At 43.5% G+C, this 17,500-nt stretch overlaps 1 protein-coding gene across 1 annotated transcript in view; it reads right to left on the bottom strand.

The window, feature by feature from the left end:
- The window catches only part of prkceb (protein kinase C, epsilon b), a gene marked incomplete at both ends in the record, with an annotated part of 138,022 nt that overhangs the window by 5,248 nt on the left and 115,274 nt on the right, over positions 1-17,500 (bottom strand). Inside the window, 2 exons of the mRNA XM_080848408.1 lie at positions 13,885-14,073; positions 16,072-16,210. Coding sequence (XP_080704534.1) covers positions 13,885-14,073; positions 16,072-16,210 — 328 coding nt within the window. The remainder of the gene's footprint in view (positions 1-13,884; positions 14,074-16,071; positions 16,211-17,500) is intronic.

Raw genomic sequence — 17,500 nt, 5'->3', positions numbered from 1 at the left:
ACAACACATATCAGCACACACACTCACATATAGAGGAACACAGGACACACACATGCACGGGCACAGTCACATACATACATGGTCACACAAAAACACACACAGAAACAATGTTCATATGGACATACATGAAAACATATACCAGTACAAGTATGCCAAGACAAATATACACACACACAGAGAGATTGACCTACATAAAATATCTTGAGACAAACACACACAAACAAAAGTGCCTTGACATTTATAAAAAAGTAATCTACCTATAATAAATAGTTTTCGAACATGCATGTCCATGCACCCACAACATGCACCCAAACACACACACACACACTTACACACACACACACACACACACACACACACACACACACTGGGGCTAAAGTCAGAGGGTCGTATAGAGACCCCTTTGTGGCCAGGGCAGCCTTCCTGAAACAACTACCCCCTGATTACACAACTCTTGATAAAAAAGTAGAGAGAGAAAATAGAGAGAGAAAGAGAGAGAGAGAGAGAGAGAGAGAGAGAGAGCAGAGAGAGAGAGACAGAGAGAGAGAGAGAGAGAGAGAGAGAGAGAGAGAGAGAGCAGAGAACACAAACAATCTGTTCTTTTCCCACAAGAAGTGTAATTCCTCCCAGGCCTCTCTCGCCATGCGGCCTGAGTGCCACTGTGAACTCCACCTGAACCCCAGCCAATCTCCCCACTTAACTAATCACTGAACACACACACATATGCACACACACACACACACTGAACACACACACACACACACACACACACACACACACACACACACACACACGCGTGTGGCAGACAGACAGCACAAAAACCACACACATTGATCCAAATGTGGTAATATTCAAAGTAAACACATTCAAATACAGCTGCCCCCCCTGCCCCCCCCCCCCTCCTCTACTCCTCCATCACCCCTGCTCCTCACCCACTCACAGCTAGACATAGGCCAAATGAGACCAATAGAGAGTGAGAGACCTAATGCAAAGGAGAGGAGGAGAGAAAAGAAGAGAGATGAGAAGAGGAGAGGAAAATAAAGGAGAGAAGTGGTGAGAGAAGAAGAGAAGACAGGTGCAAGATGAGGTGAGGGCAGCCGGGAGGATCGGGGGATGGAGGGTGAAAGAGTCTGTTGTGGGAAATTGATACAATCCTTCCTGAAAGATTTTGATATCAATGATATATTCCCATCTCAGTCATGCTAACTAGAAGAAGTCTCCTTCCTGGCGCCGCTTTAAACTTCAACGACGGCCATCAATTATAGAATGGGTACCGGAGGAGAACCAGTCTGAAAACCATCCTGATCGCGCAGACATCTAAACGCAATTAACAGGTCTATTGTTAGAAGTAGACTCTGATTATTCAAACAGACAAACGGTCGCCAGAACATTTATATCAGAAAGAGAACCTTCTAGAAAGTACTTTATTATGCAAGAGAGCAACAGACCTAATTATTATACAGAGGGCCAAACAAACCATCCCCTATTTCTACGAGTTACTACATATTCATGAATTGATTGTATATAGTGTGGGGTTTTACAATGTTACGGGATTCATTCTGACGCCGGTGAATCCGAAGTATTTGTACTTTGCTACTGCGTATTTTTGGATTAAACTTGATTCTTATTTTGGACTTCGAGGACTCCTTTCGTTTTCTTACAATTGGCGAGCCACCCATTCTGCAGCTTTCAAGAAAAAAAAAAAGGTGAGTAATCTAATCTATTATTTATCTGCTGTTTCAGGAAATCTGCACGTTTAAAACAACCTAGGAAGGAGGTTGAAGGATAAGTCTAATCTGTTTCATGTCTTTTGATCTATAAATAAGCAGTAGGTGTCCAGTTGTGGGTTAGCGCTGTGCAATTTGTTTCTAAACGATTCTAACGTAATTGAATCAGCCCGAAGTAGTGTGGTAGACAATTGTATCAGAATACGTTTCTAACGGAACTGAAACGAAACCCAAACAGCGAAACATTTCTTAAGTAACTGGAACAAGCTTGAAACCCTAGTGTGGTTAGGCCCGAAGTACGGTGGCCAGAGGATATTTTAAGAACACGAAGTACTGTGTAATGCCCGAAGGACAGTGGCAGAGTTATTGGTCGATGTATTGACGAGTTTGAAATTGTGCTTAGAACGACCCGAAGAAGTGTGGTCAGCCCGACGAACTGTGGCATAATCCAACGAAACGAGACATATTAATACTTTGAATTTAAATTGTGGACGTAGGTTACTGTTAAAATAGGCTATTTTAGTGTTTGGAACAGAGACTGTACAGCATATCCATTAAGTGGCATACGTTGGTTAAATATCAAGATCGATTCATATAAAACGAGCTTGTTGTTGTTGGCTGTTTAGAATGGAAGATTTTGTTGTTAAATACATCGCAAAACACGGCTCTCAGGGAATGTTTGACGGGATAGAAAATGCGAAGGATAAGCCTTATAAGTGGGCTGAATCCCGGTTTGAAAATTATCCCAAAATGCCAAAGGACAAGAAAGTAGTGGTGGTTGAATCTGAGTCAATCGGATTCAAAGATCCGAATCCTTACATTCACCCATGAGTCACGAGTCCGTGGTCTCAATTAACCCGAATCTTTCGGTTCTGGCTGCTACGGACGACATTATTAAAACATTGCACGAATGTCATCAAACTATATATAACAACATTAACACATCCGTTTTTCATCTGCATAGTAACTTAGATTAAGCATAGCTATTGATATACGGACCCTGCTGCCAGCTGCGTGGTTGAATAAGAACTTCCTGTAGATAGAGCACATACACAGATCCAGATCCATAGACTGAGCGAATTCATGGGTCGGATTCGTATCCGGTTGAGTGAAAGACTAACTCAAAGGATTCAGGTGAAATGGGTCGGACTCGTATCCGGCTGGGTGAAAGACTAACTCAAAAGACTCAGGGGGAATGGGTCAGACTCGTATCCGGTTGAGTGAAAGACTAACTCAAAGGACTCAGGTGAAATTAAAAAGGATGCAAACATCGGAGATGTCGCCAACGTGACTGCTATCTGAGACTGATATAACGTTGTCGACATCTCCGATGTTTGCATACTTTTTAATATTCAAATAGCCTATGTCCGACCCATTCAATATGAGTCCTTTGAGTTAGTCTTTCACTCAACCGGATACGAGTCCGACCCATTTCATCTGAGTCATTTGAGTAAGTCTTTCACTCAACAGGATACGAGTCCGACCCATTTCCCCTGAGTCTTTTGAGTTAGTCTTTCACCCAGCCGGATACGAGTCCGACCCATTTCACCTGAATCCTTTGAGTTAGTCTTTCACCCAAACGGATAGCCTACGAGTCCGACCCATTTCACCTGAGTCCTTTGAGTAAGTCTTTCACCCAACCTCAATTGATTGATACAGCAAGCAGGCCCGTCGTCAGATTCATTTTCTACGTTTGTAACAGCATTAACGCTACTTTCAGGCCGTGTTTAACGTGTAAGGTAGATAAGCTGACAAATCATTTGATGACTTATTTCAGTCAAAATCGACTGTAACTCGTCTGAACCAATTTTCTTGAAATTTGTTTATTGTAAACATGACAATTAAATTATTAAATTAAGTAAGAATAAAAAATAAGTATCTATTCACAATTTCCGAAATAACATATTTAATTCTGATAAGCTGCCTAACCAGCCAAGCCTATCATGTTACAATTTGTTCAATGTATCTAGGCTTACTGTGTGTGTGTGTGTGCGCGCGCGTGTCTGTGTGTGTGTGTGTGTGTGCACTGCATTACAGTGGTTTGCTGGGAGCGTGCGCATTAGGCACTAGGGAGTGGGCTGCTGGGCTCATTCAGCGACAAAATTTATACTGATTCAGATTCAAAGGACTCAACAGATTCGGATCTTTTTAGTGATTCACTCAAAGGACTATGAATCTTCTAAGTGAATCGAAATTCCCATCACTACAAGAAAGGAAAAGTTGCCAACGCTCTTCAAGGGCTTTTTGCCGCACATAAAGTGTCGGATAAGAGGTTTAGCGAAGTTGAGTCGGATAGAGATATTTTGGCTAATGAGAATACTTCGCTTGTATCGCGGCTTAACAATTTTCAACTGAATGACACACTTTTGAAAATGGAGAAAGTTCAGTTGCAGAAAGATATGGGAACTCTTACGACTGATAACAACATGTTACAATCAACAGTGGAAAAATTGTTAGATGAGTTACAGGAGGTCAAGACTGCATATAATTACATTATGAAAACCAGCGTGGTAAAGGATAGCCCTGTCTCTACATGGGTGTGTGATACTAGTAGTAATAACGCAGAGAGTGAGGAATGCTGGGAAAAACGCTCAGATTTACAAGATAGCCAAAGCCATCATTCCAGTGCTACGGTGAAATACCCAATGGCGCCAATCCATTCCACAACTGTGCGTCAGGGAGGGACTGGAGACGAGGTGATGTCACATGTAGTCAAATGTCTCAACCCCTCGGAGTTAGAATCAGTGGTCAAGAGTGTAGGGCCATTTCTACCCGGCACACATGATCCTTTGGACTTTCTCACTAGTCTTGACAATTGCGTGAATATTTATCGGTTGACTGATTTTGACGCATGTGTTGTGTTGTGCATGTGTCTTCCGTCCACATTATCCAGAGCCCTATCAGAGCAAGTGAAGACTAGAATGGCTAATGCTCAGGAAAGGAAGAAAACGTTTCTTGAGGTTTTGGGAATTGTATCTGTCAACCCAGAGAAATTAGCTGAAGTAACAATGAAAAAAGGGGAACACCCTGTAGCGTTTGCTGACCGATTGCTGGATGCTTTCAAAACTTACAGCGGGTTCCCTAATGTCACGACTGAGGATGTGGTCTTTAAATCGGCTTTGATAACCAAATCTGACCCTCACACTCGTGCCGCCATAGACATGTTTGTTACACATCTTTCAGAGTACACTGCTATAATTTATAAAATGACACAGTTTTATAATAATCAGAGTAATCAGACTAATGCTAAGAGACCCCACCCAGTTGCGGCTATAGAAAGTAAGTTTTCTCAACAGAACATGACCAAGAGAAATGTGTGGAAAAATGAGGGATATCGGCCCAGAGAAAGAGAGGAGAACCACAGACCCCCACCTTTCAACCCTGATGAGCCCATTGTCTGTTATTCATGCAACAAGGAAGGGCACATTGCCAGAGAGTGTTGGGCTAATGGTAGGAGAACCGGCCCTAGGCCATCTCCTTATTCTGAGGTCAGCAAGAGATTGAGTGATATGCAGGCAGCTATGGACAAACTAAGCAAAGAAAATGGTGAGCTGCGAGTGGCATTAACCAAACCAGACCCTAAGTCTGTGACCTTTTCACCATAGGGATCACAGGCCTCTGTAATACATGTAGCACCCCTGTCACGAGACAGCTATGGTAGACCAATTGTAAACGTTGCTGTTGGAGGCCGATGCAATGATTGGTTAGTAGATTCGGGTGCTTCATTGACAATTCTCCATGCCGATAAGCTACAACACACAAGCCAAAACACCATCACCCTGGAAGGTTTTGATGGTACAGTTTCCCTAGCCTCACAAACAGATCAAATGGCTTTTCAGATAGGTCACGACAGTTTCAAAGACAAGGCTTGGCTAAGCCAAACTGGTGATGGTAGGAATATCCTGGGTTCAGACATTATGAAAAGACGTGGTTACATCATAGATTATGGCAATAGCTGTATCTGGCGTAACAGCCAGACAAGTGGTGATGTGGTGCAAATTTCTGATGTGCATGCAGTGCACGCAATAAAAAAATCGGAGGATTATGATCTGGATACACTGTTATCTGTAGAAAATTCAGAACTGGCTGTTTTGTTGACCCAGCATATGGGAGTGTTTGCTAAAAGTAAACATGATTGTGGCCGTGTTGATCCTAGCCGTATGGAAGTTACTGTACAAGGGCGTGACCCACCCTCACTCCGACAATACAACTACCCAGAGGAGGCTAGCCCATACATTCAGCGTACTGTGGATTCCCTCTTAGAGCAAGGTGTTATCAGGCCTTGTCTTTCTCCCTCACTCTCTCCAATATGGCCTGTCCGCAAACCAGACGGCTCCTGGAGATTGTGTATAGACTACAGGGAACTGAATAAATGTACACCCGCATGTGCTCCTGTGGTAGCTTCTACTCCTGACGTATTGGCATCTCTCCTACCAGAAGCAAATTTTTATTCTGCCCTTGATGTATCTAATGGCTTCTGGTCTATACCTCTACATCCTGAATGTCAATACAAATTTGCCTTCAAATTTAAGAACACGCAGTACACCTGGAACGTGCTACCGCAAGGTTTTGCAAATTCCCCTACTCTGTTCCATCAGTGTCTGGCTACGATAGTAGAACCATTCTCTAGACCAGAATGTCTGATTGTTTATGTTGATGACCTATTACTCCAGACCTCTACTGAAGAGGAACATTTAATCTTACTTGCAGAATTATTACAGCTGCTGGAGGGGGCAGGACTGAAACTGAACCCTAAGAAAGCACAGTTGCTTAAATCAGAGGTTACTTACCTTGGGATCAAAGTAAGTAAAGGGGGGCGTACCCCTGATCCACACAAGGTGGAAACCATACAAAGACTACCCGTCCCAGTATCTGTGACAGCATTGAGATCCTTTTTAGGAATTGTGGGATTTTGCCGTGAGTTCATTGAAGGGTTTGCAGACATTGCAAAACCACTGAATTCTCTCCTCACAGGGAAAAAGAGAAAAAATGACTCCCTAGATTGGGGCCCTGAACATCAAACTGCTTTTGAGAAATTGAAATCATCCTTAATGGCAGCACCAGCACTGCGTAATCCAGACAGATCACAGCCATTTATTCTACAGACAGCGGCAACGGAGGAAGCTCTGTCAGCAGTATTACTTCAGGAAGTACAGGGAAGCTTGCGCCCGATAGCCTATGCATCCCGAGTTCTCTCCCCAGTTGAAAAGGCGTTTGATTCATGTACGAGACATCTGTTGGCAGTACATTGGGCAATGTCACATTTTGAATATATTTATGGTTTCAATGAAGTAACCCTCCATACCCCACACACACCCCTCACACTTCTTTTGAATGGCAAAGTAAAAGGTGTTTCAAACACAAGACTGGCCAGATGGACGTTACACTTAAGTGCAAAAAAGCTGAAAACTGAGTACAGACCCAATTCTATGTTACCACGAACGCTCATATACGAAGGTGTACCACACACATGTGAACATGAACCTACTCCAGCTCCTGACAGTGTTTTTGAAGTTCGGCCCATCGAGGGGGCCATGGATATTTATGTTGATGGGTCAAGATACTGGCAAGATGGTCAGTACCACACGGGTTTTGCTATCCATTCAGAGATAGGTGATTTTCTGTATAAATGTCCGCCTCATTTCTCAGCGCAGAAAGCGGAAATTACAGCAGTACTACAGACATTGCAAGTTCACCAGGACAGAGACCTTAATATATACTCTGATTCCGCATTTGTAGTTAACTCATTAACAGAATACTTACCCATCTGGCAGAAAAGAGGGTTTACCAGTGCTGATGGTCAGCCCCTTATTCATTGTGGTCCAATTCAGTCATTGTGGTCAGCAGCCAAGGCCAGCCAACACAAACTAGCCTTATTGAAAGTTAAAGCCCACCAGAAGAAAGGGACATGCAAACATGGAGATGGCAATCTGATAGTCGATGAGTTAGCAAAGACAGCAGCGGTTGATGGTATGACACTTCCAGTGAATGAAGCGATTAAACAGGTGGCAGTCATAAATGTGAGAGAACCAGTTGATTTGAAAAGTGCCCAACAGAGTGATCCGCTTCTCAAGGAAGTAATCACTCTCAAACAACAAGGGAAAGCTATTTCTGAAGGACCTTTTGCCCAGTATGATGCACACTTGACAACACATGACAATATACTGTTGTATTCAGCAAATGACAACACAGTGTGGGTACCACCAGCTGGGTTGCGGAATGACATTTTATATCACATCCACAACCAGGGGGGACACTTAGGTGTGGCAAAAGTTAAAGACAGACTTAGGAGTATGTTTTGGTGGCCAGATGTGGACAAACACATCCAAGACCACTGTATGAACTGTTTGACATGTGCTCAAATGAATCCTTCTAGTGTCAAACGAAAAGGATGTTTGAGGCCTACATGTTTAGCCGAAGGTCCCTGGACCAATTTACAAATTGATTATGTGGGCCCACTCCCAGCAGCAAAAGGGGGATACAGGTACATCTTAGTTGTGATAGACACATTCAGTAAATGGATAGAGACATTTCCTATCAAGGCTGATACAGCTTCTGCCACTGCACGCATACTTTGGGAACATGTTTATTGCAGATGGGGTCTACCACGGAGCTTAGAAAGTGACAGAGGGACCCATTTCACAGGAAAAATCCACACAGACCTAACAAAACTTTTAGGTATAAAACATCGTCTTCACATAGCTCACCACCCACAGTCTTCAGGAAGTGTAGAGCGCACTAATAGGACCCTCAAGACAGCCCTAAAGAAAATGGTTCTGGAGAATGGCCCTAACTGGGCTCAGAACCTCCCCAGCATTCTGATGTCTGTGAGAGGTATCATCCACAAGAGCACAGGGTACAGCCCTCATGAATTGATGACTGGAAGAAAAATGAGAATGCCAGAACACCTCTTACTAGAGGTCCCAAAACCCATGGTGGAAGGTTGGACAGCTGAAATATTCTTTAAGAACTTATGCTCTTCTCTACCAGCCATGTACCATCAAGCGGCTCAACAGATGGGGTCTAACCAAAAATACAACAAGATGTATTATGATCAGACTGTAAACGAACAATCCTTTGAACTGGGAACAGAGGTCATGGTAAAAAATTACCATCATACAGGACCCTGGACTGCTAATTGGAGTGGACCATACACTATAATTGACAAATGTGGAGATTCTGTTTACAAGGTTGATTATAAAGGAAAGAACAGGAGACCTATGAAGAAATGGTTCCACATTGACCAGTTAAAAGCATACAAGAAACCCGAGAACAAATGTCTAACACAGGAGTAAACTTGAACTAGGTGTATATAATGTCTTGTCATACATGTATTCAATGTTGTGTTTATTTTTAAAGATTTGTAATGTAGTGTTTATAGTGCCTTGTTATCCATGTATTCAATGTTGTGTTCTACATGTAAGGGGGGGGGGGATCTAATCCTTCTCTTTAATTTACTTTCAGAAAAAAAAAAAAAAAAAAAAAAACCGAGGAGGATATGTGGCAGTGGATCCTGGCAGTGTTCCTTCCAGTGGCATGGATGCGGGAGTGTCCTAATCTACAACCAGCCCCCCAGTCCGGGGTAGTGACGAAACCGTATCCTGGGGTCCTGATCAACAACATCCAGTGGGTCCATATTCCGGTCCTGGTGAACCTGACTGCATGGTCTCCTGATGTGGATGAGAGGTGCAAAGGAGTAAGCGGAACGGAAATGTACAAAGATCTCCTGACCACAGCATTTCTGAGATATCATGGAGCTGTGGCAACCGGTTCATCAACAAACCAGCCTAGAGACAAGCATCCGACAAGCCATCCAAAAGGACTCCCGGGACGACGGAAGTTACTAGGGTTTATGGATGGTGTGCTTGGAGCCACTGGAACAGGATTAGGACTATCCAATTGGATTACTGCCCAGGAACTAAAGAAAAATGAACTTAAACTTAAGGCCCTCGTAGGTGAACAGGTGGTTCAGACCGATGCCTACCTACAGGAAGGGTTAAAGGAGGAGAAAGAGACTATACAGGACATACATACCATTGCATCTACACTATCAATACTCAATCATCGTTATAAAGACGCTTTCAACACTGCTCAAAAGGATTTATACTGTTCACAATTTGCCTCTATTAAATACCAAGGGATCTCACAGATTTTAGAGCAGATTTTGGCCGGAAAAGTCCCAACATCTTTGTTCACAGAGGAGGTCATGATGAAGTGGTTTGGGTTGAAAGACTGTTTTAACACCACTTCCGGGAATATGGAGGGGTTCATGAACAAACTGGGCAAATGCAAACTACCCCTCCCGTACAGTTACCTTCTCCAAATGGCCAGAATCTCCTCACACCCCATTCCTGCTGGATTTTACAGCCCTCTGGATTATGGCCCCCTGATGGAGGGAATAAATCTTCCATTTACCCGGAATGGAGGACGCCCATCGAAACCCACCAACAGAGCTCCACCCCTGCAGATGCTGAGATGGTGGAACGAAACCGTGATTAACAATCCACAGGACAAATCATGGGCTTGCTCTGCCGGGAATAGTTTTGATCGTTTTGGGTGTTTTATGAGACAAATGTATGCTATGCTCCTGACTGTGTCTGTTCCGGTCTTTCAGTCGGAACAAGTATTTGAAAGGCTGATGAAAGTGGAAAGCCTAGGGTTACTGCAGGAAAACGTCTTGAAGGAAAGAAAAGACCTCCCCAAATTCATCACACAGTTGAAGTCTGGGGAGTGGCGGAGTCTGGACACTGAGTGTTGTGAACGCACACCGTTTGGGTTTGCTTGCGAATGTGATGCAATGGGAAAGCAACCATTATGTGGAACACCCCAATCTGGTTATGTAGCCTGCGATGTTCAGTTAACCCACCTTCACAATAATTTTACAAAGGTAGTAGTACTGGATAACCAGGCCTGTATAACAACCACACATGATCATTTTTCTGTATTCAATAATGGTAATGAGACAATCTGTCCCATCAATTCTACCTCCTTTTGTATTACGCCTAATTCAACCTGGTCAGTCGGAAACTATCAGTTTCCATATGTAAACACTAGTCAGCAGAACTTCTATGTTGATGCCGAAGAACAGTTAGGATATGTAGAAGAAATCCCAGAGTTTAAGTATGACTTGCCACAGTTAGATAGTATGCTCATGTCTTTGATGCAGAGAAAGGATAGCCACATTGTCAAGATACAGAAAGGGTTAGAAGACAAGGACAAGGGTCTGATTAGTCAAATGCATGATGGAGACATGGGTATCGCTCTCTCTGGTTTGCTCTGGGAAATTACATTCAAGGCAGCCGTGTGTCTTTGCATTATCCTGATAGTATTACAAAGTCTGATGCTATATTGTCTATGTTATGTTCTGAAACATCAGATTGCCAAAACATCTAGAATTACGTTGGACCGGTCCCGCTGGATATGATGGTTTTTAGATGTTCTCCTCCCAAACTCAAGCCAAATTTATAAAAAAAAAAACATTTACATTTTAATTCTAGTCCCAAATTACAGAAGGACCCTAGTAAGACACCATGAAAGACGGGGTTTATACCAGTGTTGTTGAGGTGTGAGTCATAAATGCGGGTAAGATCCCTAATGGCCAAAGAGGGGACAACCTTAGGGCAGACTGCACCGACACTGGGCCCTTGGTGTGGACTGGAAAAGCAGACCTTAATGTGATGCTCTGGGCCAAGAGCATCAAAGAGGGGCTTGTGGGAAATTGATACAATCCTTCCTGAAAGATTTTGATATCAATGATATATTCCCATCTCAGTCATGCTAACTAGAAGAAGTCTCCTTCCTGGCGCCGCTTTAAACTTCAACGACGGCCATCAATTATAGAATGGGTACCGGAGGAGAACCAGTCTGAAAACCATCCTGATCGCGCAGACATCTAAACGCAATTAACAGGTCTATTGTTAGAAGTAGACTCTGATTATTCAAACAGACAAACGGTCGCCAGAACATTTATATCAGAAAGAGAACCTTCTAGAAAGTACTTTATTATGCAAGAGAGCAACAGACCTAATTATTATACAGAGGGCCAAACAAACCATCCCCTATTTCTACGAGTTACTACATATTCATGAATTGATTGTATATAGTGTGGGGTTTTACAATGTTACGGGATTCATTCTGACGCCGGTGAATCCGAAGTATTTGTACTTTGCTACTGCGTATTTTTGGATTAAACTTGATTCTTATTTTGGACTTCGAGGACTCCTTTCGTTTTCTTACACTGTCATTTCTGGTGAATCTTTGATGAAACGCCAAAGTCAAGTTAGCTGCATCGTAGATGAGTAAATGAGTAAAGTACTCGAGAAGCTGGCTAGCAAAAGTTTATTCCAACTGACAAAAGTTTAGCCTCGGAATTTCTAGCGCATAGCACAGTACTCTCAGGTCATACAATTACAGGTTACTGAGAATACTCTTCGTCGTTTTCTTACGCTGTCTTTTGTCATCGTTTTCTAATGGTGACATCATTTGAAAAGAATAATTCGGGTGAGGGGGTCACTGTGTTGTAGACGTCTCTGATGTTTGAGTGTCCTTGATGTAAATGTATTTCACTTTCCATGGGGGAAGACAATGTGGACAATAGGTCTACTTGAGGAGAGTTTGATCCTAACGTGATAGGTGTGAAGGTGTGTGCCTAGGAAAGCATACGGAAGGGGGTGGGTGTGTCTGGGGGTTGTTGGTCATTTTTCTAATACCAAAGATTGGTGGTGATCAATCAGGAAACAGGCTCTATTCTTGCTATGATGCACAACAAGGGAGAGAGGAAGGTTTCGAACCTAAGTCTAATTAAGAGGAAAGCATACAAATGAATATGTATTGGACCTGGTGTGGCTGAGACAAAGGGGAAGCAATCAATTGATATGAATGATAGTATCTGAAACCTACAACTATCTTACAGAAGGAACAAAGCCGACAGAGGGAGGGAGATGAAGAAAAAGATGAATAGATGAAGGAGAGAGACAGAGAGAGATAGAGAGAGGGAGAGAGAGAGAGAGAGAGAGAGAGAGAGAGAGAGAGAGAGAGAGATTCCATTTGGAATTCTGTAAAAACATATTAGGTGTAAACAGAAGTTCCCCCAACATAGCATGTAGAGCAGAGTTGGGAAGATACCCACTCCTTCTTGACACTCAAAAGAGAGCAGCTAAATTCTGGAACCATCTTCAAACATGCAAGCCAGACAGGCACCACCACACTGCTGCCCAACTGAGGGATGAACACCCAGAGAGAGACCCCTACAACTACCTTGTTCAAAAACATGGGCTCAGCACGAAAGACATTAGCATTGCCTCTAGGCTTAGAAACTTAAAAGAAAGCAATACAGAATATTATATGAAATGCTGGAAGAACCAAATTAAAGAGTCCAGCAAATTAAATGTTTATAGAACATTAAAAAAGGAATACAAATTGGCACCATACCTTACCCAAATCAAAAATTATAAACAAAGAATTATTTTGACAAAATACAGGCTCAGCGACCATAGTCTCGCAGTGGAGAAGGGGCGGCACAGACAATGCTGGGTGGCTCCAGAAGGGAGACTATGCGTCCACTGTAATATGAACGCTGTCGAAAATGAGCCTCATTTTCTTACGGAATGTGCAAAGTACCAAAATATAAGAAATGCATATTTCAACCAATTTGAAAACATCCACCCTGGTTTCATGAACCTAGATAACCAACAGAAACTGCCATTCCTCCTGGGGGAAATTGAGACATGTATCTTTTTGGCTTCTGAATATGTGCAGTCCTGCCACATCCTCCGTGAGCAGGCCATATCACCTATAAACATAGGCCTGAACTCATAGTTTTTTTGTTTGTTTGTTTTTTATCTATTCTTATCTATTACTGTGTATGTTTTTTTTTTTTTTGTATTATTATTATTCTTTATGTAATTATTATAATTAATGAATTGTAATGACTACTTTTTTATGTATCTATTCGTTTTACTTTACATAATTTATCTGTTCCTGCATTACCAATTCTTATTTTTACTATTGTTATTATTATATTGTTATTATTATTAGTGCTTTGGCAACAGTGTATTGTACATTCATGCCAATAAAGCCATTTGAATTGAAAATTGAGAGAGAGAGAGACAGAGAGAGAGAGAGACAGAGAGAGAGAGAGAGAGAGAGAGAGACTCACAGCCTTGAGGATGCCGACGGCTTCTTTGCTGAGCCAGACGGGGTAGAGCACGTCGTCATGGAGGATGGACTCAAACAGGTCGTCCTCGTTGTCTGCCTCAAACGGAGGCTGCCCGGCCATCATCTCATACATGAGTACACCCAGAGCCCACCAGTCCACCGACGGACCATACTCCAGCTCCTGCAGGATCTGTGTGTGAGTGAGTGTGTGTGTGTGTGTGTGTGTGTGAGAGTGTGTGTGTGTGTGTGTGTGTGTGAGTGTGTGTGTGTGTGTGTGTGTGTGTGTGTGTGTGTGTGTGTGTGTGTGTGTGTGTGTGTGTGTGTGTGTGTGTGTGAGAGAGTGTGTGTGTGTGTGTGTGTATGTGTGTGTGTGTGTGTGTGTGTGTGTGTGTGTGTGTGTGTGTGTGTGTGTGTAAGACAGGGGAAAAAAACATCAGTACCACATTACAACATGTTGAAAACTAAAACAGTCTTTCTTCTCCTCACTATAAAACTGTCATGCCTACACTGTCCTACCACATACTTCCATCTCAGTGAACCACGACCTCATTCCTCTAATACTCCCATGCATCCCCCTCTCTCCCAGGGATGTGACAGCTCCTCTAAGGCCTGTAAGTACAGCTGCCAGGGCCCTTTAAGGCCTTAAAGTACTGCTGCCAGGGCCCTTTAAAGCTTTAAAGTATACAGCTGCCAGGGCCCTTTAAGTGCCTGTAAGTACAGCTGCCAGGGCCCTTTAAGTGCCTGTAAGTACTGCTGCCAGGGCCCTTTAAAGCTTTAAAGTATACAGCTGCCAGGGCCCTTTAAGTGCCTGTAAGTACAGCTGCCAGGGCCCTTTAAGTGCCTGTAAGTACTGCTGCCAGGGCCCTTTAAAGCTTTAAAGTATACAGCTGCCAGGGCCCTTTAAGTGCCTGTAAGTACAGCTGCCAGGGCCCTTTAAGTGCCTGTAAGTACAGCTGCCAGGGCCCTTTAAGTGCCTGTAAGTACAGCTGCCAGGGCCCTTTAAGGCCTTAAAGTACTGCTGCCAGGGCCCTTTAAAGCTTTAAAGTATACAGCTGCCAGGGCCCTTTAAGGCATTAAAGTATACAGCTGCTCTTGAGAGGCCTACTGGACTTGTTCACGATAGCAGTCACATGGTACTGATTTGTGAGTCTTAAAATCATTTTAGCAGTTCAATCCAGGAGCAGCAAGATGAACATGAACTCTGATGTTCCTAGAGTCCTGTCTTTTAATGTCATTAATTAGAGGATTGATTATCGGATGGCAAGACATGTAATGCAAAGTCCGAGGCAGACAAAGAAGACTGGAAGCTCAGTAATGTGCTGCATACGCCTGCCGAATCTCTCGTCAACCCTTTGCCAGCTCATAACAAAGTGGACTGACTAGGGAGGAGTGTGGCTTGCCTTATTCAACAAACTTGACAAGTGTATGTCTATCCAACCATAGTGGAATAGAATAGACACATCACATTCAGTACCTTCACCTCTGTACTGGTGACTTAGGTCTGCGTGTATTGGCCAGTGCAGCACCGGAGTTCGCTTTGACATGATTTTGATGAGGCCCAAGTTGCTTTTGCGTTCCCTGTGGATCTTGTCCGCACACTGCATTCATGTTGCATGCCCTTATAAGGAGCTGGCGGGGTGTTTATGTATGCAAATTCAGGTGTACAAAACGCGCATTCAATTAAAGAATCAGTGCACAGAACAATTAGGTGGTTTAAGGATCTATAGCCATGGTGTTCCGATTTCTTAGACCTGCTGCTGCAGGTTTGCATACAGCTTTAACTAATCATTAACCTTCATCTTACAGAATTCAATATAGAAGCCATGAGCTCTTCATACATGGATCTTGTTTTTTTCCCAACAGTTGTTGACAATTGTCTTAATGTCACAATTAATATATCTGAAACACGTAGAATGTGTAAGCTCCATTAGGTTATAATAAGGCATGGTTGTAGTAAATCTACGGACAAGAACACATATCCATGTAACAGGAGTGAGATGTTATCAAAAACTGGGAACTAAATCAGAAAGGGCCCTTCCCAGAGGGCCATACACACACACACACACACACACACACACACACACACACACGTAGGCACACACACACACACACACACACACACACACACACACACGTAGGCACACACATGTAGACACACACACATAGACACACATATTCAAACACTTACCTCAGGTGCAATGTAGTCCGGGGTGCCACAGAAAGTGGTGGTAGTGACGCCATTGAGGATCCCTTCCTTGCACATACCAAAATCAGCAAGCTTACAATGGCCCTCTGCATCCAGCAAGATGTTGTCCAGTTTCAGGTCTCTGCAGAGAGGAAGAAAGAAAGAAAGAAAGAGAGGGAAAGAGAAAGAGAGGATTAACACTCCTCTAATGTACCAGTTACACAACATTCATTCTTTTAGCTGATAGAGAGATGATTTACTGAGATAGGCCATAGGCTATAGGTTCAAGTTTTGTCTGTACATTGTACTGACAGATAATCATGGCAGTACGAAAGACTCCTCAGTGCCATTGCACTCTGAATGTGAGGAACCAGGAACTGGATCATCTGCTTCAGACAACACACACACACACACACACACACACAGCCACAAAGCCAATCAACCCCCATTCATCAACCAGCGATGGATGCTCCCAAAGCTGGCAAGAAACCTGGGGCCACTTGACTTCCATCCCACAAGTCTGGGCTTATTGACGACGGAACCTAGATGATTCACCCAACAGAGGAAGGTTCATTACGCTAGACATATGCAACACTACACACACACCCACACACACACACACACACACACACACACACACACACACACACACCCAACAGATGAAGGTTCATTACGCTAGACATATGAAACACTACACACACACCCACACACACACACACACACACACCCACACACACACACACACACACACACACACACAGAAACACACACACACACACACACACACACACCCAACAGATGAAGGTTCATTACGCTAGACATATGAAACACTACATATCATGCAGGCAACCCATTACTGTAATGACACACTCATACACACAAACTAAAAACACACAAACACACACAGCCAAGTCCAAAAACCGAGGATACATCAGACATACAGATACACAGTCTCTCTCTCTCTCTCTCCCTCCCTCTCTCTCTCTCTCTCTTTCTTTCTTGCTCTCTCGCTCGGTAACACATACTCACTCCCCTTTATGGACCTCAAAGTGCATATCCTTCGTCTCCTTTATCATAGGAACGAGGGATGAGGAGGAGGAGGGTTGGTGGGAGGGGGGGTGGGCGGAGGAGAGAGCAGGAACGAGGGAGCGAGAGAAAGCAGATAAGGGACCCGCGATGAAAGTGTGGTAGCAGGCATGAAACCAGTCTGGTCGGGGCTTGATGGTTGATTGCTGCAAGAATGTCAACATCTCTTCACAGATGTCATTTAACATGAGGTGTTTTTCATCGGGGTAAACCCTGCCCAGAGCGGGGAGGGAAAGTAAGTGTGTGTGTGGGTGTGTGTGTGTGTCTGTGGGTGTGTGTGTGTGTGTGTGTGTGGGTGTGTGTGTGTGTGTGTGTGTGTGTGTGTGTGTGTGTGTGTGTGTGTGTG

Source organism: Sprattus sprattus (assembly GCF_963457725.1).
Source record: "Sprattus sprattus genome assembly, chromosome: 12".
Classification (NCBI taxonomy): Eukaryota; Metazoa; Chordata; class Actinopteri; order Clupeiformes; family Clupeidae; genus Sprattus; species Sprattus sprattus.
Note: the sequence above shows the minus strand (reverse complement) of the source record. Positions and strands in the feature narration are given on the sequence as shown.